The sequence below is a fragment of the Sus scrofa genome, chromosome 5 (genome assembly GCF_054392235.1).
Source record: "Sus scrofa isolate SSC_HxYL_T2T_F1_AM1 chromosome 5, Sscrofa_HxYL_maternal_Yorkshire_Landrace_v2.0, whole genome shotgun sequence".
Taxonomy (NCBI): domain Eukaryota; kingdom Metazoa; phylum Chordata; class Mammalia; order Artiodactyla; family Suidae; genus Sus; species Sus scrofa.
In genome coordinates this window covers 39,392,913-39,420,059 of record NC_139387.1, presented here as the reverse complement: position 1 = coordinate 39,420,059, position 27,147 = coordinate 39,392,913, and the positions used below count along the sequence as shown (strand labels likewise).

Here is a 27,147-nt window from a genome sequence, read left to right as displayed (position 1 = left end):
TTTAAGACTGTCTGGAAGAAGAAAAGGACAAGCATGGTCATATGGAAGATTCTTTCTAGGTGATAACTGGTCTCAAAGGGTAGAATCCTTTTGCTTCTTAGAAAATTATTCATATTCAACAGTCCATCATGTTACAGCTATGCAAAACACCGGGCCTTGTATTAGCATATATACGATATTTTAACTATAGGTTCTCATGCTTACACTTTACATAAGCACCTGTCAATACCCTATTTGGCATAATGATTATTGCATGAATCTTAGAGTTTTAAAAGATCCTTTTTTACATACACAGAATTGAATACTTTCATAAGCATAAAAATCATACTTATATGTATATATATATATATGCACACCTGCAAACATATATAATGTTAATTTATCAAACAGCTTGTCATGTTGTATAGGTTTTTTTATGCCTCTTGAGTATCATGCATTCGAATGTAACAGCGTGAAGTCATTACCTTTAATCTTCAGTCAAAGTTAAAAGCTTAAAGTAAGTTTATGAAGTTAGCACTGCTGGGAATTAGTCAAGCCTGCTAGCTTTCTCAGCACGAGGTTTTGCTGCTAGATGCACAAATCATGCCAAAATCCATTAATCCTGCTTGAGAGAGGCAGAAAGAAGGTCTGCTTGTTGATTTAATGTTAATGAAATGAATGGGCTCCTGAGGCTACCTACAGAGGCCCTCTAAACTGTAAAACAAATAAAGTCATTTTAAGTAATGCTCACTGAGGAGAGTAAACAATGCTCCCAGATTTGCTGCACAAAATGGCTTTGACTGCGGGTGTGTAGAAACCTCCCATTTTCTGAAATCCTGCCACACCTGCCCTAGTACAATACCCACACATGTCAAGCTGATGGACTCATAGAATGATTGCGTTAGGAGAGATCTCAGAGCATGTGCTCACTTCTTTTCCTTTACAGATGCGAACACTGAGGCAGGGAGGTGCCGCCTCTCACCGAGGTTCTGTGGCTGGTGAGTGGGGTAGCTGGACCTCGTTCAGGGGTCCTCCAAACCTGACTGCATGTTGAATGTGCCTTGGGGAATAACAAATCATTCTGATGGGTGGCTTCTTCCCCCAGAGATTCTGATTTCATTGCTTCGGTATGTGATGTGGGCCTCGAGATGGTCACTCTCAGGTCTCAGATGGAGCTGAGGTGCAGGCAAGCTTGAGAACCACGGATCTAGACTTCTAGTCTAGAGCACTGCTCCTCTGAGTGTTTTGGTTTGTGTTTGTTTTGCTGCACCGTAATGTGGATGATGTCCCAGCTCCTAGCAGTGTGCCAGTGGTCTTACTTTATCCTGTAGATAAAGTAGATACTTGTGTTTCCAGATTTTGAGGTTGTTTCTGAAATGAGTTTCCATTGTGTAAATGCAGAGACATGCCTGTGTGTGTGTGTGTGTGTGTGTGTGTGTGTGTGTGTGTGTGTGTGTGTGTGTGTGTGTATCCTTGAAGGCTTTCAGTAAGCCAGCCCCGCAGTTCACCTCACCTTCGAGTCTCTCTTGCTCTTTTAAAATTCTTTCCCTATTTGCCACAGTCTGCTCTTGAGTAGACTTCCCTCTCACCCCTCTCCCCACCTAAAGGACTTTGCTTGGCCTACAAGACAGACCCTTCCGACACTTCATTTGACGCTTTATTTTCGTTGTCTGCTGATCCCCCCTGGTTTAGTGATTATTTAAACTGCTTAACAAAGCTGGGCTGGTAGATTCCACTTTGTCAATCTGTGATGCTGGAGAACACAGAACTTCTGTCTGAAAGCTCTTTCAGTTTTGGCTTTTGGGCTGCAAAATAAATCAGCTTCCTACTTTAGTAATTCAGTAGGCACTTGAGAATTCCAGGATCATCTTTCCACATTTAGTAAGATGGAAAAGTATTCCTAGAAGGGAGATTTGGCTTGTCTTTTTAGACCTGTGCTCTTGATTTCATTGGTCATGGGTAAAGCAGCTTGCTTCTTCGGCAGAGGGGTGCTGAGAATCTGTAGAGATGGTGACACAGGCTCATCCAGCAGAGTTAAAAGACTGTCTGGTCCAATAACCACCCACCCATCTTCCCTCTCTGCTGGGGATCACCGTGCCTAATTCCAGAGGCCTCCTGCTCAAATACAAGCCGAGTGGTACTTTGACCCCCTATTTAACTTTGAACCCTTCCCCCATCCACAGATTCAAGTCACTGGTATCTATGATTCCCCAGGAAATCATTTTAGCCTCATTGTCATCACTGACTGCAAAGATCCTTCCGGCAGTTGCACTGAACCAACTGCTTCTTTACCAAGGACAGCTACTGAAATTCTCCTGACATTTCAACTCTTTTGAGTGTATTTTCAGATAGACAGACATAAGCTTATTCCTTACATCAATTTTTTTTCTTCCCTTAGAGTAGAAATCTTTTTTCAGGTGTCAATGTAAGAAATCCATTTTCATTTTGTTGAAAACCTGTTTTTCTCCTGAGTGCATCTTTGGTTCTGAAGAAAGATTGGGTTTCCTATCTCCTCTTAGTCCCCTAAATCCATCATCTCTTGCCTGCTGCTAGAGGCAAGTCAGCCGCTGAGATGGGAGCTTCTAAAAGCCCAGGAAGTTACCACATTGAATTTTCCCCATATACTCAGGAAAAATTGTGGGGATGGGTGAGATTAAAAGTCAGAAGATAAAAACAAATCAAGCCCAGGACCACAAATGGTGAGCCCTTCATTAAGTCATGTCTGAGGATGGACTGCTAACTTTGGGCCACCAGCTCGTGACAAAGTGTTCACTAAATTGCCACAACCCTGGAGATTTGTGCATATTTGTGAAAATAGGGAACCTCATTCAATACACAGAATTTATTATCTGTTTGCTACCAAGGATCAGAGATGAAAGTTAAAATCTTTTTACTTGAGCAGGTGCTAGGTGATGCCCTACTTATTTCAAGCTTCCCCTACTCTCTTACCTAGGAGGCACTGGTTCTCCTTGTTTTTAACATGAAAAAACCTTGTTTAATGAAAATTTCATTTATACTTATGAAGTTTTAAGGCAATTAATTTGGCTATTTTGGGGAATAACAACAAGAGGCAATACAATATTTGAAAAGCATGGATTTAGTGTTAGAGCAGCTGTAACATCATCACCAACAAGACCGATACCTAAAATTTAATGCATGCTCCACATAAGAGGAAATATGCAAAGTTATGCATTATTTTACCAATTTTCACAACAATCCTGTGAGGTAAATGTCATTATTATTGCCATTTTATAGATGAGAAAACTGAGAGTAACCTGCTAAGGTTATTTAAGATAGGGTCATGAGCTTGGATTTAGTGTTAGAGCAGCTGTAACATCATTTCTCATTTCTAAGGTAGGGATGCTTTTAGCTATTTTACTGCTTGTTATATGAGAATCAAATGAGAAACTAGGGGTGAAAGTGGTTAAAACACTTTTTGATTTTTTTTCCTGTCCTGGGAGTTAATAAGCAATGCAGTTTGCTGAGTTTAGAGGGTAGGACCTCTTGGTCACCATAAGATTATATCAGAGATTATATCAACTCATCTCACTCTATGTTACACATACGGTGGCGCCCCCCCCCTTTTTTTTTTGGCTGTGCCCATGGCATGTGGAAGTTAGTGGGCCAGGGGTCACACCCGTGCTACAGCTGTAACCAGAGCCACAGCAGGGGCAACGCCAGATCCTAAGGGAACTCGAGGGTGGTTCATTTTATCTTTGGCATGGACAAGGTGCAAGTCTTACACAGAGTTTAGGGGAACAAGAGAATGTCCCCTAGAGACAGAAAATGGTGCCCTGGCCATGACCTCTTTTGAAGTTGCCTGGGCACAGGCATGCAAGGGCACAGGGTGTTCGAAGATATAGGTTTTCATGTTATTCGGGTATGGAATTGCCAACAGAGCACAAGGTGATGGCCAGTGAAAAGGCAGTTTGTTATTCACAGTTGCCAAGAGCAGGGGGGCACATCCGGCCAAGTGGGACCCCATGGATGGTCAGTTACGAAGAAGAAGGAGAGGAAAGAAAGCACAGGCAAGAGCCTTTTTTTTGTGGTTTCTGTGGGAAGGAACTGCCAGGATAAGCAGACTTAGAATTGCTAGTTTGATTGACGTCAGCAGGTTCTGGGGGTAGGTTGCCCTGAGTTGTCTGGGACCTGGCTCTGGGGTGATTAGGGCAGGAAATATTGACCTGGAGTGTCAGGGTCCTGCAAGAGCCTGATAAATGAAGTAGTTGGAGGTGTGGGCTTTGGGTTGCTTGGTCTGCACATAAAAGGCTATTTGCAGGGGAGTCACTGCTATCTCCAGAGATGAGACCGCCCTGGGGAGGCAGTCCCTCCTGGGTAGGCAAGGCCCCAAGATAGCAAAGCATCATAAAATACAAAAAATGAAAATCATGGTTGGTACATAGTGATCAGTGTTTTAATCTAGGGAGACTCCTTTTTCCTTTGGTCCAAGAATACCTACGATTCAAGGGGGGTACAGAGTCCGACAGTGAAAACAGACAAGGAGATCAGGTATGGTGATCGCGAGTGGTGAGGGCTGTCACAGAGGTGGGTTCAGAAAGCTGTGGGAGCATCCAAGATGGGTGGGTCACAGAAAGCTTTCCAGAGGAGGTAATGTTTGAACAGAGTATGGAAAGACTCACAGAAATTGGCAAGATGAAAAAGAAGAGAGGCATTCCAAGCAGAGATCAACACAGGTGAACACCTGGAGGCCCGAGACATGGAAACTGCAGGGTGTGGAATGATATGGCTGGAGAGAGGAGAATGTGGGGTGGGGGTGGGGGGCTCTGGAGGGGGCAGGAATTGGCAATCGGGTTTCTGGGTGGGGGATGAGGCAAGAGAAGGTGATTCTGCGGGTTAAACTAAGGAGTTCAACTCTACCAGGAAAGCCACAGGAAACCACCAAAGGACTGAATATAAGAGAGACAGGAGCCAAGCTGCATCTTGGACAACCTTGTGGGGTGGCAGACAGTATAGATGTCTTGGCGGGGAGGTGTCTCTGCGGATCAAGATAGGAAACTGCCACAGTTATCCAGGTAAAAAGGGAGGAGAACCTGAATTAATGCGGTTTTGGTGCTAAGGGAGAAAGGGAAAAGACAGAAGAGACGTGAAGGCAGCATGAATTGTGTCAAATGAAGGTCCCAAGTGAAATTTAAATTACCATAAAGACATGTTTAATGACTAGGAACTGAAATGTGGGTGATTATTCATTCCTCAGACCAAATTTGATTGTTTCTTTCTGCCTTACAGATTTTTAGGTGATAGAGACACACTTTATCTGTATCTACCAGGGGACCAAATCTTATCAGGTTAAGATTCAGGCACATACCTAGATAAGAAGAACATAAAACACGCCTAAGCAACAGGGTACTTGGCAACATCTAGAAAAGTAGATGTCTGGATGAAAATGTTCTAAAATGAGGTTGTGATGATGGTTGTATAATAAAATTCACTGAATTAAAAAAAAAGTTACTGGGAGTTTTAGAATTGACTTCAGCACCTAGCATTGGAGCAACAAGGTGACAAGAAGGAGCATTCGACTGTGCTTTTGGGGAGACTTGGGTTCCAGTTCCATCTTTGCCAGCTATGTGATTTGGGACCTGTCATTTACCTTTTAGGAGCATGAAATGCATCATCTGTGGAAATGAAGGTGTTGGATTAGGTGATTTCCAAGGCCTCTTCTATTTTAAATCCTACAGGTAGGCATTGCTTTTGATTCAGCAAAGAGCTCTGCAACCCATCTAAGTGATTTTAATTCCGTTTATTTGGGCAATTAGGGTAATGCTCTAGCAATCACGATTAAATTTCAGTTTTGCACTGTGTAATGTGACCTTAGGTATACAGCTTAGTCATTCTGGTAATTTGTGGATAAAAGATTATCCCTTTAGTTCAACAGTAGGACTTACTCTAGATGTAGCTAGCTATTAGCTCAAGCTCCGAATTGGTTTTACTGTAATTAACATAAATCTATCAAAATCAGCCTTTCTTTTTCCATTATATAATTAACCGTGTTCTGAGGAGTTTCTACAGCTAAGGCAAGGGGGGCTTCAAATTACTATGTAATAGCCAGTCACTCAGGACCAGACCATATCCACCTAACTCTTCTCACAAGTGTTACAAGACCCTGAGGCAGTGGACTTTATGGGGGCAAAGCCAGCAGCTGGAAAACAGACAGTGGATCTTTGCTGTCAGTTAATCATGTTGCTAAAACTTTGGAGATCTTCAAATGAGATAGGCTTACACCCTGGGAGAATCTGGTTTAACTAGGATTTCCTTTTGCTACCCGAGCTTGAAGACTCAATGAAAAAAGATCTTGAACTTCCTCCTGTACTCTGTTGCACTGAGCTCCAGAGAACAACAGCTGCTGAGGAATGGGGGGTGCAGTGAGGTAAAGTCTCCCACCACAGGGATAGTAATGTGGCTGCTCCAAGTTAAAATCAAAGACTCCAGTTTTGGTGCACTTAGAGTTGACAACTTTAAAAAGACCCTTCTTTCCAAACTTCCCTTCATTTTGTAGATTAAAGCCCTAGGTGAGGGGGAGAGTGTCTGAGATAAAGAAAATGCATCCTGGCGTTCCCGTCATGGTGCAGTGGTTAACGAATCTGACTAGGAACCATGAGGTGGTGGGTTTGATCCCTGCCCTTGCTCAGTGGGTTAAGGATCTGGCGTTGCTGTGAGCTGTGGTGTAGGTTGCAGATGCGGCTTGTGTCCCGCGTTGCTGTGGCTACAGCTCCGATTAGACCCTTAGCCTGGGAACCTCCATATGCCGCGGGAGTGGCCCTAGAAAAGGCAAAAAACAAAACAAAACAAAACAAAAAACAACAAAAAAAGAAAACGCATCCTTCCAGTCCTCCTCTGATACTGTCTGGAAGAGAGGGATGGAGAAAAAAGAGGAGAGACACAGGAGAAGGGTACCATCTTGGGCAGAGTGCCTAGTGGAGGTCTCAGTCTCTCTGTTCTGCCTGTGGCAGACTTCCCCACTTATCCTTTCCACATCTCTTGCCATTTTTCTCTAGGCTTTATCTACTGGACAGTGGATGCTACACTAATTACAGAATAGGTTTATAGCCAAATGCAGGCATATCTGCTAAGGGTCCCTTCAGGGCAGGAAGTATTGAGAGAAAATAAAGAGGAAGATTTCTCATTTCAGTTTTCACTAGAAGACTGCAAACTCATTCTGTAGATTCATTCAACACTGTGAAAGAAATGTTTATGGTGGAAGGCTTAACATATACACACAAGAGATGATTAAGGAATGTGGCTCCTTCCATGGAAATTTTTATTGGGTCTTTATAGCCAAATAATGTTCACTGTACATGTATACAGAAAGTGAAAGGTTATTTTTGGGCTGATAGATTGAAAGACCAATTGATTATGTAACAGAGTTCCTTCAAGTAAGTGCCTCGCAAGAAAATTTATAACCTAAGAACTTCAAGGGCAACGCCGTGTTTTGTGTGTTGAACCAATAAACTCATTAAAATAACATTGGGTAAACCCAAACACAACACAATGAAAGTTCTAACACAGCCCACACTAACCAACCAACTTTAAAATAATATCTTTGTTATGTACTAAGGTTAAAAATTCAGCAAATTTTTTATATTTTTTCCACTTGAGATCATGTGCGGTTTTCAACTTTCCCGAGAAGTACACTTTTGTGGCTTTTTTGATCAAAGGAAGGTTATTTTTGCAAAGAGACATCTTTTGTAGAGGTCCCCGTTCTCCTTAATCAAGGTTTCAAGAAAAAGAGAGAAACACAAAAATATTTACTAGTTTTTTAGTGAAACATAAAAATTCCTAGAGTCTCCTCTTAGTGTAGACTTTGGAAAGTGTGCATGTAAGATTAGCCATCACTCTGTGTGTGTGTGTGTGTGTGTGTGTGTGTGTGTGTGAGAGAGAGAGAGAGAGAGAGAGAGAGAGAGAGAGAGAGAGAGAGAGAGAAAGAGAGGCAGAAAAGGAGATGGAGGAAATAAAGGAATTTGGCTGCAAAATTGAGTAACAGTTTGAAACACTTGGCTTCCAGTTGTGAAAGATGAGCAACACTGGGGAACAGGCTGGGCTAACAAGGGACCACTTGAGGAAAGCTTAATCTCAGCTGGCAGGCTGACGAGGAAGGTCAGCTCGGTGCACGCGTTCTCAGCTGGAGTTGGGCTCCCATTGCCAGGACAATTGTCTTCTGCATTTCAGCTTCTGAACCGAACTGAAGGTGCCTTCACAGCCAGCTCCTCCGTTTCTCCCCTTAAAAGGGCTGGCTCTCCACAGCCCTGCCATGTTAATGTTATGTATCATTTCCACTGAGCAAGTGGCACAAAGGAAACTGTTTCTTATTGGTGTGTTGGAGTGTGTGTGTGTGTGTGTGTGTGTGTGTGTGTGTGTATGGCTTGCTTTCCCCTTGATCATCACAGTCTTTGTTAGAAGATGAAATCAAACTTCTTCTGAAGGCAAGAAGAATAAAATGAACATGGAAAAAAAATGTGCATACATTACAAAGGAGACACTTGAAAATTGGGGATGGCGGAATATTTTTTTTTACATGTATATGTTCTTTTTTATGTTTTTTTCCATTATTGTTTATTAAAAGATGTTGAATATAGTTCCCTGTGCTATAACAGTAGGACCTTGTTATTTATCTTATATATAGGAGTTTATATCTGCAATAATTTTAAATTATTAATGTTGACAGAAAACTAGAGTGGCGTGTACTGTTGTAAGAGCTTTTAGAGACCATGTCCCAGTGTAACCTAAATTTTCTAATCATGAGTTCCTACTTGAGGAGGTGCTCTTTACCCTGAATATGCTTTATAATTAACTGGTCAGCTATTGGTTTTTCACGTTGGCTTTGTAATACAATAAATGATTAACACATAGGTTTACAGCAGCAAATGAACTGAAGGACTGAAGAAACTAAATGGATAGTTCAGGAAAAGTTCTTCTTTGTCTGAAGGAGGGGACTTTTCTCTGACTTATTCAGATTTCTAATTTACGCAGAAGTCTATCCCTGGCTTAAGTGTTAAACCATGTGCAGCTTACAGATAGATCGATAAGTAGATAAAACGTTGAAATAATTATCCCTTCTGAATCAAATTCATCTTATCTCATCAGTTGTAAAGGCGAATGCAAACTTAAAGTAAAATCGGCGGACGATTAAGAGAGATTGTGTCTCTCCGAATTGAGAAATAGTTCCAAAGAATTCAGCTACTTTACCTGACACATAGATCTGGTCATGGAAGAAAATATGTTTTATTTATTTTTACTTATATGTTTTTTGGCTGTACCCATGGTATGTAGAAGTTCCCAGGCCAGGGATGGAACCCGAGCCATAGCAGTGATCCAAGCTGCTGCAGTGACAACCCCGGATCCTTAACCTGCTGCACCACAAAAGAACTATAGCAAGTTTTATTTTCAACTTGGAAGTTATTAGTCAGTTGATCACTCTTTATAACACTTGGGCACTACCCCAATTTATCATTGACTTGGAGACAAGAAAAACAGTTTTGATGGTAATAAGAAAATAGATATATGAAAAGGTATCTACTAAATTCAAAATACTGGCCTTAAGCTAAATAATATTATCCTCATTTTATTGAAAACCAAAAACTCTATTTCCCAGGATTCCTTGAAGAAGTATTTCTGGAATTAGAGCTTTATAAATTGTGTTCCTAAGAAGAAAAATGTGCTGACATATTTCAGCACCAATTACAATTACTATGAGATATAATTAAACCTTAGAAGGCTGGTTTTTCTACTATTTCTGGTAAATTAGGCCTAAAGATAATTTCCTGGAGGCCCTGCAAATTTTGAGCAGTGGAAATATCTTTGGAATAAGCTAATATGCTTCCAAGATAGAAATGATAATAGTACCTGTGTCAAAAAGTTGTGGTGAGTCATATGATTGAGTAAAGTATGTAGCAAAATGCCTGGCACTCAGGAAGAACAATAAAAATGACAGTTGTTATTATAATTATTGTTATTATAATAAAGTAATTTAGATATGTAAATTCTGGTGTGTTTGTTAAAATAACAACTCACTGCATCATTTAAGCTAACTATAATTTAACTGTGTTTCTAATAGGGCTAAGCCATAATTGTGGGATACCAGTAGCCTTGCGTTGTTCTGTTACTTGCAGACAAATAGTTCTCATCTATCTTTCTCTGAGCCCTTTTAGCCACTGGGATTTCAGCAGCTGGTTCAGCCAATTCTATTCAATTCAACATTACAAGTATTTACTGAACATTTCTAAAGTATCAGGCACTGGTATGGGCACTTAGAAAATAAAGTGGCACATTTCCTAGCCTGGTGGAGCTCACTAAGTCTAGTAAGGAAGATAAGCCCTGAAGGAAAGAGATCCCATCATTACTTCCTGGAGAATTACTCCATCTGACTGTAAGGAAGATGGTTTCATGGACGAGGGTCAGTTCCTTTGCATACTTTCAAAGTAAATTTCAGCTTCTCCAATCCCAGACTTAAACACAGAACAGGCTATAAGAAATGACTCCTGCTTTATGAAGCATCTTTTTAAAATAGTCACGCTGGGAGTTCCTGTTATGGCACAATGGAAACTAATCCAACGAGTAACCATAAGGAAGTGGGTTCAATCCCTGGCCTCGCTCAGTGGGTTAAGGATCTGGCGGTGCCCTGAGATGTGGCGTAGGTTGCAGAGGAGGCTCGGATCCTGTGTTGCTGTGGCTGTGGTGTAGGCCGGCAGCTGTAGCTCCGATTTGACCCCTAGCCTGGGAAATTCCACATGCAGTCCTAAAGAGCAAAATTAAAAAAAAAAAAAAAAGTCACCCTACTAATTTGAACACCCTGTTAGCCGTCAGCATTACTACTAGATAACATTATTTCATTTTTTGAAATCAAATGACCAATGTTTTTCTACATAGTGCTTTAGAATAAGGCATTTCTACTGTGTTCAGTCCGTGTAACAGGAAAATTAACTGGTAGAGGTGGGAGAAAATGCCAGAGTTTTTAAGAACAAGTCTGCTTCCTTACCAAGTCACCTATGCAGAACAAAATTAAATTTTGATTTAAGAAAAATTTAAAAAAAATTCCACCACAAAGCCTATACAATTTTTCCTTTTCCCATAGAGCATGAGTTCCATGGGTGTAACTGAGCACATAGTTGGCATCTACAATGACTGAATAAAACTATGGTTTGAAGCTGACTGATCTGGGAATAGAAGAGCTGTAATAGGTTGGAACTCATGGGTAAAAATTTAACAAATGAAATTCTACTAAGACATCAAAAATAGCAACCGGACTAAATTATCAGCTTGTTTTCTTCGGTAAGTAATATATTTGTTGTGGCTCTAACACCCGTCTGATTCATCTTTCTACTACAAAATGAGACTCTATAAAGGCAAACATTGCAACAGGACTGAATCTCATAGGAAGGAATTTGCCTTCTCATGAAGAATTCAATTTACCAGAAATATCCACTTGTGGGGTGTTTACAAGGAAATGTGCCATTTAGCATTATTCTAAATTTATATTAAAAAAAACTGAACAAAACCAAAAGAATTACTTCACAAAGTTGCTCAATGCAGAGCTCACTACTGTTTTTCATTTCTGTCTTATGGCATATGATTGGTTTAATTGGAAACATGCTTAAAATCTATAAAGTGACTTAAATGCCTGAATTCAATAGAAGATATATAAAATATAATATCTACTTACTAAAGTAAGTAGATATTATATATCAGTTATAAACTATAAATATTTTTCAATGTCTTCAATTTTGTGATAGTTAATTGTTGACTTGGATATTATATCTATGCCTTTGACAGTTACATGTTTTGGAAATTAAAAACAATCAAATAGTTCAGTTAAAAACTTGACTTTGAGAAATTATAGACTAGTTTTGGGTTTCTGAACTTTAGAAAGCACATCCCAGTGCAAATGCTTTCATTATTAAAATACAATTTTACTTAACTATAAAAGTCGTTTTTTATTACAATCTTCTAACTCATTAGTGATCTGATCAGCTAGAACTCCGTTACTTTAGAGAAAACACATAAAGACAGAAAATGATTGAATATCTGATTGAAAATCATGCTTATTAGGTGTAAAAATTCATTGTCACACAAACTCTGCCATGCACATGTTGAACATATTCAGTGAAATATTTATTCTAAATCTGCACTAAAATATTGTGTGAATAAGAACCACTACTTTAAAAAAAAGTCACTCAAACAAATTCAATCAATTAGTTTCAGTAATTGCTCTCATAGTAAAAATACTACTAAGAAAATTCCGGGGTCCTGAAGAAAAATAAAGAACTTCATTAAAATGCAGAAAAGTCATTGATCTGATTATATTTTAAACGAATTTTGAAAGTAGGTTGTAGAGCAAATTGTGTAAATTTTGCAACTGACCTAAACTTGAAGACTCTCATAACAGCTAAGTCTTTGTAACCATCTCTAAAGTGCAAATTTTTCCTTTATTTAAGGTAGTTTTCTTTGCTTGAACAGAAGTAGAAAGATATTAAATGATTTTCAAAGAAGATACTAAAAATGTTCTTTAATTTTAAAACTGTATCTGAAATGCTTAGGACACATATATGACATCAGGGCTGTCCTTAACTAGTTATGATTGAGGTTTTTGAGTGGTTCTTACTAAAATTAGTTTTACTAATTATGTGTAAAATTAAGTTTTGTTACAAAGTTACATATGGAAAAGTAACAAAATTATGTAAAATTAAAAAAAAAATCTCTCTCCTGGTTCTTTTGGTTCATCAAATTTGCCTGTGGATGAAATATTCTTGTCTTTAAGCAACAGCAAGGGAAAACTCAGCTTTTGTTTAAAAATAAAATGGCTGTTCTAGATCAATAAAGAAAAGTATGTTTACTATAGTAGGGTGTTCATTAGGATTTAGTTTTCTATTTCAGTGCCACACTAACTGGATGACAGACACATCGAAGTAGGACAGGGAGCTTACTTTTAAGACTCGGTTAGCAAAAATGTCCACATGTGATGCATTAAAACAATAATAAGATTAGATGCTAGAACTAGTTTATTTCTGACAGATCACTACTGGTAGGTTGAGATGTATTAAACATTGAAAACAATTATTGTCTGCTTTTATGTCTTAACCTTTGTGTGTTCCTTATTTTCTGCTGAGTGAGCTTTATTAGCCCCTGTTGTAAAATCAGAGCCCATAATCACCGGAAGAGACAGAGAAGATTAAGTTTGAAAATTTCCAGTGTTTCTACCACGCATGTTCAGTGGTCCAATTACAGATCCACTGGAGAATGCAGTTCAGTAAGAAACGAGAGTTAATGTTTGGACTGGCTTAAGATTTAGTTGTTTCTGGGGAAGAAAGATTATAATACTGTATATAAATAGCCCTAGCCTTCCAGAAGAGATTAAGGAAACTTTCTTTACCTACGAGGTAGACTAGCCAGTTATCAGATTGTGACAAATCTATTTGCCAAATGTGTACAGCTGGAACTTACCATCATCAATCTGTTTGAAGAAAATGAAATGCTTGTTCTTTTGTGGGGAGGGGAGGAAGATTAGCAGATAACATTTTGACTCAAAAAAATGGTGATAACCTACAACAAACAATAAAAGATAGTAGTCTGGCCCTTCACCCACATCAGCCTTTGCACACTGCAACTTTCTCATCACAGCTTAATTATCACTGGACCCCAGTGGAGCAGGGCTGTAACTTAGTGTTCCCTTTCAAGAGCAAAAGGAAGTTATCTCTTAAAATAAGAAAACCAGTGAAACACATGCTTACTTTTTTGAATACGAGCAAATAAAGATTTCTCTTTCAAGTTATGAGTGCACAAGTGAAGGAAAAATGGTCAATGGTTAATTCTAGGTGTAACCGAAAGAGGGCACCATCTACCCTTAATGTTCGCACAGAGCTTCTGAGGTTGTCCTAACAAAACTCCCAAAGCCTCAAACCCCTCAACCCACCAAGGAAGAGCACCCGGTGGCCTCTGGAATTTTGTCCTCTAGAAGGAGACGAAAATCTGAAATCACACATCATGAAGAAAATCAGTCTGGTTATCGACTTTAGGACTAATTTCGATATTTAGCACTCATATTTTCTGAAACGTTAATCATCAGATGCAAGTATTTGACATATACTGTGACACTTTTCATAGACACTCTGAGTTTAATATTTTATAGGACACTGAGAAAATGTTCCCTTAGTCCAGGATACAGGCTGTCATCAAACAACACAAGAAAAAGAGGATAATTAACTTCCTAATGGTATCTTAACTCCAAGGGGTTATCTAAAATGATGGATAGAAAACAGTGGCAGAAAGACCTCCAGAGTACATGGAGGACACAGTTAAATAAATTTGAGATATGTGGGAAACGATGTGAAGCAATATTTTATGCCAACTTTTAGTAACAGAAGCCTAACAAATGTTCGTTCTTTTGAGTGAGAGACAAAAGAGTCCTGACATTTATTTTCTGTATCCTTAAACAAGTTTTATAACAAGCGTATGATTTCAATAGTTAGGGAAGCGTCTGGGGGCTCTGCACCACTTCCCTTGTCTATGGCCAATTTCTTCAGGGTGAGGAGGAAGAATGTTCTAGGTTCTGAAGTGCAGCTGCCCAACTGCTCTCAGAAATTCACGATGCGGGAGAACATATGATTCTTGAAACACTGCCTTTAGCAGTTAAACACAGAGACCAGGGGTGAGTATCTGACTTTGTAATACAGGCAGCTGTTTAGAAGGAGGAAATGTGAATTCTTACAGAATGATCACTTAGGGGAGCAGATTTCCATCACTGTAAAAATAGCACAGACACCATGTAATAAGTGCCATTAAAGGGGAACTCAGTGGGGGAATAGATCAGGAAAGCAGCCCAAATAGTCTTCTGGTAGGTGAGGTGGGGACTGCCATCTATAATACTAAAATCTAGTAGGATCATCCCTCTCTTTCAAAGCAAAATCAAAGCAAGTATAAAAGAATTTTTTTCCCTTCCTCACTGTCTGGAGAAAAAGAATCACTATCTGGTGTAAAGCGTTGTGCAAGCCTCTTCATGTTTCTTCTCTCCACAGAACAACTAAACAGAGGAACGGCTGAGTTCACAAACATCCCAACTAGCGCCTGCCAAGGTACATCAGAGAAGCCGAAACTGGGATTGCGAGCGTTTGGGGTGGGCTCGCCACAGGGCCTCTAGTTAAAATCTAAACGCATGACCTTGTGGTCGCAAGCGCCCCTTTTCCCGAGTGGCCCCGACCCCTGGTCTCTCTGCCCAAAGGAAGCGAGCCCCAGATCCTTCATAGGGAGAAAGAGTCGTTATCTCGGTTCCCAAGAGTCAGGTTCTTCCTGGGTCACCTCATCCACCCAACCACCTGTTACCCTCCGGGCCTGGATTTTCCAGAGACAGAATTACGAAAGGAGCCGCTGCCTCGTCTCCACGGTTGGGGCTTTGGAGGCTGTGGTGGGGGGAAAAGGGGTGGGACGATCCCCGAGGGATGACAGAGAGCTTCAAGTCTCCACTTGGGTGTTGGCGCCGCTGTTTACCCGCCCCGCCGCCTTCAGCCCACTTCCCTTTCCTCTCTGGGAGGAGGAGGAGATGGTTAAAGATTACACCGCGGCCGCGGGCACTTCAAAGGGCGGCTCGGGCAGCCAAAGGTAAAGATAACGTTCTGGCAGCTCTAATCGGGGTTTGCGGTTGCCACATTTTAATCACTTCATTAGAGAAAGAGAGACAGAGAAGCAGAAAGACAGAGACAGAGAGGAGTAAAAAAAGGTTGCATCACACGTTGGAGCAAGGGATGCAGAGTAAGTTCCTCTGGAGCTAGACAAGTTGGAGTTCTTCGGGGAAACTTTTTACAGTCCATCTCTTCCTGAAACACGACAGGACAAGAAGGGGAGGTTGGAGCAGGGGCCAACTGGGCAGGCTGTCCTTGGGTTCCAGGCTCAGGGGCACAAATGCCCATTTTGCAGGCAAAAGTCTACAATCGGAGAAATTCGCGCTGCGCCCTGCCTGAAGCTGGACCGCAAAGCTGCAGCGCACCGGCGCTTTCCCGGGGTTGCACTTGAAGCCGTTTTTCTGCGGGCCCATAAAGTGCAGGCGTGCTACCCCGAGACACGTGCATTTTCCAGGGCCCCAAACAGTCCCGGCCAAGACATCCTTTGCAAACTCGCCCGCCCCCTCCAGAGCAGGCAGGAGCCGAGGAGCCCCCAGCCTGGTCTAGGGCCAGCCTCCCTCCCTCTGTCCCCTTTTGGGAGCGGAGTGGGGGACGCACTTACAGGTAGGAGGTGAAAACGCTGAGGTTGGAGGGCAGCTCCGAAAGCCCCAGGTCAGAGCAGTCCACCCTGAGCAGCATCCTGCCGTCCGGCTCGCACTGACAGTGCGCGGGGCACCCCCGCAGCAGCGCGCTGGGCCTTGGCGAGCCGACTCCGGCCGCCAGCTGGAACAGGACGGGCAAGGACAGGAGCACGCCAACCGAGGAGGTGTCCATGGTGCCCGGGCGGGGGGCCGCGTGCGGGGCGCGGTGGGAGGTCAGTGTCGGGCTTGCGGCGGACCGTGGCGCGCCAGCCGCAGCTCGGCGGGCTTCTGCGACGCCGCGGGCGCCTGCAGCGCGGTGCGCCAAGGAGAAGCGCCGCAGGGCTCGGCCGTGCCCCTGCCGCCACGCGGGCCTCGGGAGCGGCCCTGGCTGCAGCCGCCGCAGGGGCCGTGAGCGCTGCTGCTGCAGGCGGCCTGCTCGGTGTGGAGCAGCATCTCCGCTCGCACGCTCGTTTTTTAAAGCGCTCCAGCCCGAATCGCGCGCCCAGTGACGTCAGCGCAGCCCGGCTTCCCAGGCACCCCCCGCCCGGCCCCACTTTCCCTCCTCCGACCCCCTCCCTCCTTTCTCCACTCCGCGGCTGGCGGCGCGAGGTGCAGGCGAGTTCTTACGGCTCCGGCTCTGCCTCCGCGGCCCGGACGCCGGCGCTCAGCGTCGCACGAGGGGCAGGGGACTCTTCCCCCCCATCTCCTCCCCACCACCCCGCGTCCTGGCGACCCAGACTCGAGAGCCGAAAGGGACCTGCTTCAGACGGACACAAGCAGACGCACAGGGCGGAAGGATGCGGCACGCTTCCTCCAAGCCCACTTTAAATAATGGAACGAATATATGGAGTGCTTAAAAAAAAAAAAAAAAAAAGACTAAAATCTAATCCAGAGAAACAGTTACATTTACAGAGTAAGGAGGCCGGTGTTCCCAGGCGAAGGATGAAAAGACTTTTTGGCCCTGTCTGGTTCTCTTTTGCCCTAAAATTGAAACGCTGGGCTAATAGCTGAATAAATACAGCTCATGAACAAGCACTCCAATGCTGTCTAACCCAGGGAGTAAGAAGTCGCAGTGACTGTTTTTCGGTTTTGGGGTTTTTTTTTTGAAGAGATTTAGCATCTTCTGGAAGTCACCTCTAGTAGAACAATGCGGGACGGACAGGACAGCGAGATGGGAGATGGGCGTTTGCTTTTGTTCCGCGGCCTTTTCATCCTAAGTGTTCCAGGATTTTCTAAGTTAAGAGCAGCCCTAGCCAGGTGAGAGGCACTGGGCTCTGAGAACCATTACCACTGCAAAATGCTCGTACTCACTCTTCAGAAGTGTCCTGCTGGGAGCCTGCAGGAGAAAGGAGGAGAAAGACTCAGGGCTTTCTTGGACAGAGGGCCTCAGTGAGGAGCAAATCTTGTCTGCGGGCCTGAGTGAGTGGCTGAAAGAGTCACAGCTCCAGCCTGCCACTTCAACTCACAGAAATGCACAGTTTTCACTCCCGTACAATGCCTCCTTGCTTCATGACTGTGGAGAACCCTTCTGGCTTTTAAGGCCTCTCTTAAGCTTCTTTCACTTAGCCCATTCTGCTGAGTTTCCCATATAAACTTCTGAATTTTACCCAAGGGAAGATTTTTTTTTTCCTTTGTGTATGTTTACTCTCCTTCACTTACGAAGTGATCCCCAAACCTGGCTGACCACCTGTGGAACTTTTAAAAATATATAGATTCCTGGACCTAAGTCAGTATTTGAAACATGCCCTTTTCCGAGGGGCACCCCATCATTAGCAAGTTTGTGAATCTCTACATTCGATGGAAGGAGAAAGTGACTAAGGTTTATATACTCCATCCTCTTCATTTTGCAAATGAGGATACTGTGGCCCAGAGAGTTTGGAAAATTTGACAGAGACTGCTGAAAACTGTGAGTTAACCCTGATTCGTGGATATCAGTGCAGTGGCTAATTCTGTTCCCATCCTTCCCTTGTCCCTTTACACATCACATCCACTATCATCTCTTTGCTTTCTCACATTAGTCTTGCTTTTCCCAGCCATTCCTTCTGTATTTATAGAATGCCTACTAATTACCTATTTTCCTTCCCTTTTAAAAAACCTGTCCCCAGATAACTTATCTTGTAAGTGCAATTCAAGACTTACTCTTTCTGTAAAACCTCCCATAACCAAATCGACACCAATCATCAACAAATCTTTGTAGAACAGCTCCAGTTATGATGAGCAGTGACTTAGGGAGGCAAATGACCTCTCCTCATGGTGCTTGCAGTCTAAGAGGACCACACTCTTAGACACAAAAATCCCAGGAATCTCACCGAAAGCGTATGTTCTAAATATTGCACAATTGAAAAGCTTTCTTGAATGCTTATTTGTTTAGTTTGGCCAACTTTATTGTGATGGATTTGGAGGCAAGGACTAGGCCACCTTACCTGTAGGATTTATACTATGGACTCATGGTAGTGGAAACTTAACAAGTATTTCTTGACTGTTGTGTTTAGTTGTGCTTCATCAACACAGGCATCCAAATGTTGTTGTGTCCACCATCACCCTATGGACTTTGGGAAACAGTGTCTTTGACTTCAGAGTTGCAAAAAAGAGCATACCACTTTGGTTGTGGAATGATTCAGGCAGAACTGGATTTGAATCTAGGTTCCGATAGCTTTAGGTGTTTGATCAGAGGCACAGAATGAACCTATCTAAGTCTCTAATAAAGGAGGTTTATTAGTCACCTAGAAATATGAAAATGTCTGGAACCTGGCTTAGAGCAGAGTAGATTTTCAACCTGTGTTAGTGCCTTTCCTCATCTGTTTAGGAATTGAACCTTATTAACAAATTCATGTAAAGAAGAGGGATTTCTGATTCAGTGACAAGAGGGAAAGTCAGCTATCTGCTGGATGAAGCCTGGTGTGATGAACATCTGTTACTTTTATTTATTTGTTTATTTTTTTGCATGTCCAGCATTCCTCCTCTTTCCTTTTGGTAAGAGCACTCCACACTTTCCCTTTGGGAAAATACCTCCCAAACCTCAGGTGTCTCTGGTAGGGCTCTGGATCACATGGTGACCCTGGGGTAGGAGTATGACCCAAGCTGAGCAATCTGAATCCACATAGGGGATTGTCATGGACTCTGGGTTCAGAGGTTCTTCTGCTTGGGCTTCATGAGTTCTGAGGAAAAGGAAGCCTGGAGCTCAGGGGGGTTGTCATTCTGCCTGTGGAGAAAGCTCACTAGGGACTGAACATCAGCACCAGCAAGGAGAGAAACAAAATTCTACGGTTCTCTTTTAAACATGTGGATCTATAGCTTTTCTATTCCATCACCTCCCATTTGGGTGAACCAATCAATTTTGTTTTATCTTGTTGTTGCTTGAGGTCATGAATAAGGATTTAGCTCTGATCACTTGCAATCAGGGACACTCTGTAAAAACCTAGAATCCCAGGAAGCATGAATATTTGAATGTGCTGATGAAAACTCAAGGTCTTGTAGACCTTAAAACATAGAAAACATATGGGGTGAAAATAGGAATGGTTCTGCTAATATGATTTTATTGCCTGAATGAATGTATGATAATCACTTTATTTTAGCTAATAAAGATGAAAATACAGCAAATCAGATTCCTTGTGCACTACCAGAAGAAGTTCTAGTAAGGCCACTGAGTAGTAGTAGTAGGCTTTCTGTTTCATGGTAAATACGATTTAATTTATAAGATCAAGTTATCAAATTGCTTGATAAGGATCATAAGTATTGACTTAATCGTTTACACATTCACATGTTCTCAGTTGGTCCTCATAACAGCCTTGGGAGGTAGATACTATTCTTACCCCAGATTTAAGGATAGGAAATGTAAGTGGTTTTCCTCATGGTGACCAGAAAATCACCAATGGAACCAGAACCCTAACCTGAGTTTTTTGACTTTAAGTTCTATACCCTTTCCAAATCCCTTAGGAATTCTAGCTACAATGAGACAAACTGGATAAGATCTTTTGTTTACTATCATTTTATTGAGAAAGAAATTAACATATCTTAGTAAAGAAAAAAGTGGAATCAGAATGGTGTGGGTTTTTTTTTTATCTTTCGATTACCTTTATTATTATTGTTTTTTAATAGTTATTTCCCCAATACATTTTTTTTCTACTGTACAGCATGGTGAGCCAGTTATACATACATGTACATATTCTATTTTTGCACATTATCATGCTCCATTATAAGTGACTAGACACAGCAGGATCTCATTGCTTATCCATTCCAAAGGCAATAGTTTGTATCTATTAACCCCAAGCTCCCCAGCCACCCCACTCCCTCGTCCTCCCCCTTGGCAAAGAATGGTGTTTTTTTTATGTGAAGAGTAGGGACACGTATGTATTCAACCCTTTCCCCCTTAGAAACATGTATTTCTAGTTTCTCTCAACCAGTTACTCACAGGAATACATACTGGTGAGATGTCAGAGAAAAACAACTCTCCCCTCCCATGTGATAGTAAGGGTATAAACAAAAGTAGATTCTTTTGGTATTTTGTCTGGGTGAGATGTTCTTATTTATGATTTTGAAAGGTATCTGACTATTAATGAGCTGGTGTTTGTGACGGGACTATCTCATGCCAGGATTGAAATCCCTTAGATTGCAAGTTCCTAAAATCAGTTCTGGTAAAGTACAGTCTGGTACGTGTTCCTGGCCTTGCTAACTGGATGATTTCCTAATTCTTTAATCTTTGATAAAAGTCCACACTAAAAAATTCGTGTACACCGCATGAATTACTAATAAGCTTAGTTGAAGCATGCCAGGATAATTTTAGTTAACAGGTAAGTCAATATTTCTTTTACAAGTATAGTGAAATAGTGTTTACACAACTGGTGGGCTATTATGGACTTATTTAACTTGCTTGAAAGAGTATAGAACCCATTATTTGCCCTGCTCATTTTACATTCATGATATAATCAGGCTTATGCTGAATTTCTTAACTTCCTTTTACCAACAAAGTCTAATTAATTGAGAAGGGAGGAGGATTTAAGAATAAAGATCTATTTTCCTTCAGAATTATTTGTTTAGCAAGAAAGCATTAGTTCAGCTAATTCATTACTTTGAAATAGCCTATTATATAGTATCAATCGGATCTGTCTTTGATATTATCCAACATAAAGGAAACCTTTAAATATATCCACATGTTCACAGTAAGCTAAAAGAAAGGACAGTGGTACATGATATTATCAATTCTTTAGCTCATTTTGATTCCCTTGTTTTATTTCATGTATGATAATGAACATGGTTCTACTGATATGCAGCCAGCTTCCTGGGAACATGTGTCCAATCAAACTCACATGTAAACCAGGGGTAGGTTTTCTTTTCAAACTAAAAATATGATTGATGAGAAAAAAAATAATAAAACACTTAAAATTAAATGATCTTTCAGCTTATTCATATGCTTTTAAAATTCTGCCAAATATCGCTTTAGTATCCAGACAAGCTCTTCCATATGCCCAATGTGAGGGATCTTTTTCTGGCCTCCCTAGAGGATTTTTAAACCATCTATCTGTTCACATGCTCATATTTATTTATGTATTTTCTGACTTGTAAGATAGTTACTTTTTTTGTTTTTTTTCCATTTTTAAAATTTTATTGAAGTATCATTTGATTTACAAGGTTGTGATTTCTGCTGTAGAACAAAGTGATTCTTCAGTAATGCATATACACACATCCATTTTCTTTCAAATTCTTTTCCCATATAGATTATCACAGAATGTCAGGTAGAGTTCTCTGCTATGCAGCAGATCCCCGTTGACCAATCGTTCCATATACCTCGGTGTGCACATGCCAATCCCAAACCTCCAGTCTTTCCCTCCCCACATGCTCATATTTAAACATCAGGGCTCAGACAGAGCACATACCTTGCTCCAGAATAATGAGGTGCTAACAGGTTCATACTGGCAGAGACGCATCTCCCAAGGCCTGTTGCTTGAATATATACAGATCCACAGTCTCTCAGCTGCAATTCTGAAATCCTTAAGAGCTCTGAAAAAGAAAGGGTTTTTTGAAACAAATTTGGTGGCACAGTCTGAACACAACAGACCTGAATCTGTTTATAGTCTTTCTCTCATCTCACGTTACTATTCCCTCAATTTGCTGCGGAAATGTTGATATGTTTGCTTGGAGGGTCCTTCTTCAGATGCCACTAGGGGTTTTTATATAATATATGGGATACCATTCCCAACATAGTCTATTTTAAAAATCCTCCAAGATTCTGCATTGTCAGCATGTGTGACCTTGACATTTTGGGCAAAGGGATCATGGACCTATAAACATCAGCATGGAATATTCATGGCATAAACAATTTTCATAAGAGAAAGAGACACAGAAGAAAGGAGCATTAGAACTTGTTTGATGAGAAAAGGGTGGGAAGTACCACTGAGAGCAAAACCCAGAGAAAGGAGAAAGGAAGTCGTCAGTTCAGGTGAGTGAGCAGCCATCACTGGACATGTTCTCCTTTGCAGAGTACGGGGCAGAACTTCCTGTTTCCTTCTGTGGGCACATATTTGTAAGAATAGCTAGTAGAAGCTATTCTATATGTTGGGAGTGAGCTCTCTCTCAAACATTAGGGAATAAATCACAATGGATAAACATATTTCAGCAAAGAAAAAACAGAGGTGTCGAGCAGAAATAAGAAGAATAAGGAGAAGGAATTGCACAGCTCACTAAGAAGAACAAATTTATGGATTTTATTGCATGGACATGCACGGTTTATAAAGGAAAGTAAACAAATGCAGAGCACGCTACTTCCCCAGATGCTTTATTTTGATAAGTCTAGTGTGTTTTAATTGAGTATGCATAGTAGCATTTCACTGCAATTACACTCTCATAAAGCAGGGCAAAATATATTGCACAAACTTTGTGGCTGAAGTCAATGAGTCATAATAAAACGTTGTCCAGATTTCTGCAATTAAAATTTACAGAAACTTTTTGTTGAGTGTTGTTAGGTTTGTGGATTAATAAAATGAGCCTGTTTGTTTTAATTTAACAAGAACTAATATTTTGATTTTGTTTCATAGCATTTTCTTCTTTTGCATCAATTTGAGATTGTACTTGGCAGAGATTTCATGGTAGCTTTAAAGATACATATATTCTATTTTATTCTAAATACATTTTTCTAAGAGGTGATCCCTGTCATTTCCTTACCATCCTTCACTTTCCTTTGGTCACGTTCTCTCTGTTTTTCCCACCCCCATTTTCTCCCTAAGAAAGCTCCCATCAGATTGGTGGGAGTGGGTAGAATGGCTCGAGGGTCATTGGCTTGGTCACCTGCAAGAAGGGCAGCATGGTACAGATTTTGGGTTCTTACAGACCAAGGTTCAGATCTCTGCTCTGTCACTTATAAGTAGTGGGACGTGGAGCAGCTTCCTCTCTGAAGCTCAGTTTCTTCTGCAAGCTGAGGATAATTGTATTAAGTTTGTAAAATTGTTAGCAGAATGAGAGCTAATGTGTCTTAAGGCCTCACATGCAGTAAGCACTTAATATATGGTAGCAATAAAAGACTTTCCCTTTTTTTTCCCTTTCCTTTTCTTTCCTTTTCTTTTCTTTTCTTTTCTTTTCTTTTCTTTTCTTTTCTTTTCTTTTCTTTTCTTTTCTTTTCTTTTCTTTTCTTTTCTTTTCTTTTCTTTTCTTTTTGGCTGCACCCAAGGCATATGGAAGCTCCTGGGCCAGGGATTGAATCCGAGCTGCAGCTGCAACATAGGCCACAGGCGAGGCAATGCTGGATCCTTAACCTGCTATGCCACAGCAGGAACTCTGAGACTTTCCATTCTTTTCTTAAGCTTTTTTTTTTCCTTGAGAGAATCTGTTCAACTCTATAGAGACAGGAAGACTGAAACAGGCAAATGGATCTTTCACTTTTTTCTCTGCTAATGACATGGTAGTTTAAACATTTACTGTGGTTTTATGCAAAAGTAGAGTGTTTCACAAAATTTTGAGATCACCTTGGTTGGGAACATTTGCTAGTGAAACAGAGTTACATTGAGCAGGCCTCATTTTCCAGTTTTAGTAAAGCCTCAATTCTCAGTTTTAATTAGAGTTTATTTATCCAAGGACATCTGTAGCAATTCAATAGAGGCTGAGCACTACTGAAACATGGGAATAAATACGTATGGTGCCAGATTTCAAGTTATCTACCATTGCGACGAGAAGACAGACATGGAAGACAGAAAATTAAAATGGAGGATAATAACAGGGACAGAGAAAAATGCTGTTAGGGTAGAAAGGAGGGAAGAACTAACTGTGAGTCAGAGCAAAGCTTCATAGAGAAGGTGATGGTTAGAGCATGTTCTTGAAGGCTCAGCAGGAGTTTGTTAAGTGAAGAGGAGTGGAAGGCCATCCCTGGGGCTTGATGAGGACAAAAGGAAATTTTTAGACAATAATTAGCACGGTTCTAGCTTAGGGTGAACATCTGTGAGGCTTGGGAAACTGGCATGAGGAGAAGCTGGAGAGTTACACTAAGACAGAGGAATTGTGAAATGGGTCTTCTCATTAAGCCTGGGCTTGATCCTGGGTGCAGCAGGGGGCCAGGGCATCTTTAAACAGGGGAATGATATTGTCACATTTTATCTTTGGGAAAAGAGAAATTTAGTGTCAGCACAGGGCACTGTGGGAGCCAGAGTCAGGAGCTCTCACTGATATGGGTATATACATATTTGAGCAAGAGGTGAGAAACACTACAGTTAGCATGTAGCAGTGGATGTGGCAAGGTGTTAGATTCCTGAGATGTTTCAGGGGGCAGAATTGGCAGAACTTGGTGATTATGGTACTCACAGGGGACAGAGTGGTTGCAATGCCTCTGATGCCTTTAGCCTGGGGAACTGGGTAGATGACGGTTATTTATTATAAAATATTGCTACTGTTTTTGAATTCTTATTTGTGCCAGGTGCTGTGCTGAGGGACTTAAATGCATCTTTTAAAAAGTTTATTCCTTTCAATGACCCACAGGGTGAATATATTATCCTCTTTTAAACCAATAAGGAAAATGAGTCTCAGAGAAATTAACGAAGTTGCCGTGCCATTAAGTAGTAAAGTTTGACATTGAATCTGTGGCCTACTGGACCCCCCCAAACCACACTTTTAAGCCTTGGAAGAGGATGAAGCTTTGAAAAAAAAAGATAGTAAATTTAACTTTGGTTATGTCAAGTTTTCAGTTGAGAAAAGTTTCAAAGTCATGAAGGGTGCTTATATAACAAGAACTTTCGCTGCTTCAAATTTTTCTTGACATAGAGTCTTTGATTTGAGCCAGACATGAATTCTTGATCACAGGTTTTTGCAGTGACCTCTGTGTCTGTGTTGCTCTCTCCAAATGATTATTTGGATGCAGGGCTGAAAGAAACCAAAACTCAGGAGCTGTGTCAATGCCCTAACCAATTATGATGGCAAATATTTTTGTCACGTGATTTCTAAGCTTCTTTATTTAAAAAAAAATTTTTTTTAGGGCTGCACCTGCAGCATATGGAGGCTCCCAGACTAGGAGTTGAATTGGAGCTGTAGCTTCTGACCTACACCACAGCTCACAGCAATGCCAGATCCTTAACCCACCGAGCAAGGCCAGAGATTGAACCCACATCCTAATGGATACTAGCTGGGTTCGTTAACTGCTGAGCCACGATGGGAACTCCCTAAGGTTCTTTATTCTACGTGAGTCTTTTCCAGCCATAGTATGGTTGAAATTTGATGCATTTTGAAGGCATAAATGCCTCCCTCCCCTTTTGTGAATGGTATTTCCCAAGTAATTAAAGTTTTTTCCTCTTTATAAACATCATTTTTCTTAATCTCTTTTGTATCATCAGGCCATAATATAGTTTCTGAAGGCATTCCATAATTTTTTTTGATAAGTTAGTTACAAAAGGAATATTAGCTAGTTGTAGAAATATTGAAAACAAATGGTTTATAGAACAAAATTAAAATCATGTTCAACTCCACCACTTGAAAATAAGAGCTGTTAGCATTTTATCTATTTCATTTCAGTGTTCTTAGTGTATGTGTGTATATATATATAAAATATATATATATTAATGAGGGATAGTATTTTATGTATATATAACCTGATTGTGGTAGTTTTCTACTTACAATGGGAAAATATTATCCCTCATTAATAGTATTTGTAAACAGCAGTTTTTATGTTTTCATGACATTCTTCCCATCCCATGATGAGGAAATTGATGCTCAAAGAACTTGAAAATCTTTTCTTAAGTATGAAGCAAGTTTGACCCTGTCCTATACACTATGTGACCTCTCAATTTGGCAAGGAAGATTCAAGATTTAGACAAATAACTACACTAGAATGCAGGGTATGGGAAATTCATTAGGAAAAGTTCCACAGTTATAGGAGTTTGGAGGCCAGAAAATGCCCTGCTGGTGGAATCAGGGAAGCTTTTATGGAGCAGACTGGCATCTGAGATGGATCTTAAAGGGTGGGCAGTAATTTGTCATTAGAGAAAGACATTTAAGAGCAGAGAACAGTATGAGCAAAGGGATGGTTGAAGAAAAGCTTAGAACCTATTTGGGAAATTGTTATTAATTCAATTTGTTGACTTTTAGGCTTTTTAAAAGGTCTAGTGAGAAGAATAAAGCTATAAAAATGAAGGTTAGGAGAAGATAGAATTGAGGTTCAGATGCTTTGTAGATGGATGGGTAGGAAAGGACTTATGCCTTAGGATGCTAACTTTGACATCGGGGCCTGGAGCTAATTGAAGGGAGAAGGTAGCAGAAAGACTACTGATTCAAGATATACTTATTGGGCACTATTATTTGCTGGATATACCAGCTAGAAGAATACAATGGATACAGTTTGCAAGCTGGCTGGTTGGTAGAAATGTGGTGCTATTAAAAAATGAGCAGATTTAGGAAAGAAGAGTCCAGATTTGGGTATGTTGAGTTTGGGTGGTCTAAAACTCAACTGGGTATTC

At 40.9% G+C, this 27,147-nt stretch overlaps 3 protein-coding genes across 6 annotated transcripts in view; 2 read left to right on the top strand and 1 right to left on the bottom strand.

Annotated features, from left to right (window-relative positions):
• The window catches only part of LGR5 (leucine rich repeat containing G protein-coupled receptor 5), a 132,655-nt gene extending 115,990 nt beyond the window's left edge, over positions 1–16,665 (bottom strand). The window contains exon 1 of one of the 2 annotated variants that reach the window (XM_021090898.2): positions 16,204–16,665. In XM_021090898.2, coding sequence (XP_020946557.1) covers positions 16,204–16,415 — 212 coding nt within the window. In that variant the 5' untranslated portion in view covers positions 16,416–16,665. The remainder of the gene's footprint in view (positions 1–16,203) is intronic. The other variant, NM_001315762.1, reaches the window with a different exon arrangement.
• Positions 867–15,653, top strand: TSPAN8 (tetraspanin 8). The gene is made up of 3 exons (XM_084956365.1): positions 867–5,675; positions 11,066–11,262; positions 15,003–15,653. The coding sequence occupies exon 3, from the start codon at positions 15,140–15,142 to the stop codon at positions 15,584–15,586; it is 447 nt and encodes a 148-aa protein (XP_084812491.1). The 5' UTR covers positions 867–5,675; positions 11,066–11,262; positions 15,003–15,139; the 3' UTR covers positions 15,587–15,653.
• Positions 15,520–27,147, top strand: part of LOC110260703 (tetraspanin-8) — a 286,588-nt gene continuing 274,960 nt past the window's right edge. For 2 of the 3 annotated variants that reach the window (XM_084956363.1, XM_084956364.1), the window contains exon 1: positions 16,810–18,128. The gene's annotated coding sequence lies outside the window, so the exon portion shown is untranslated. Of the gene's footprint in view, positions 15,583–16,809; positions 18,129–27,147 lie in introns of those variants that run through there. The other variant, XR_014803641.1, reaches the window with a different exon arrangement.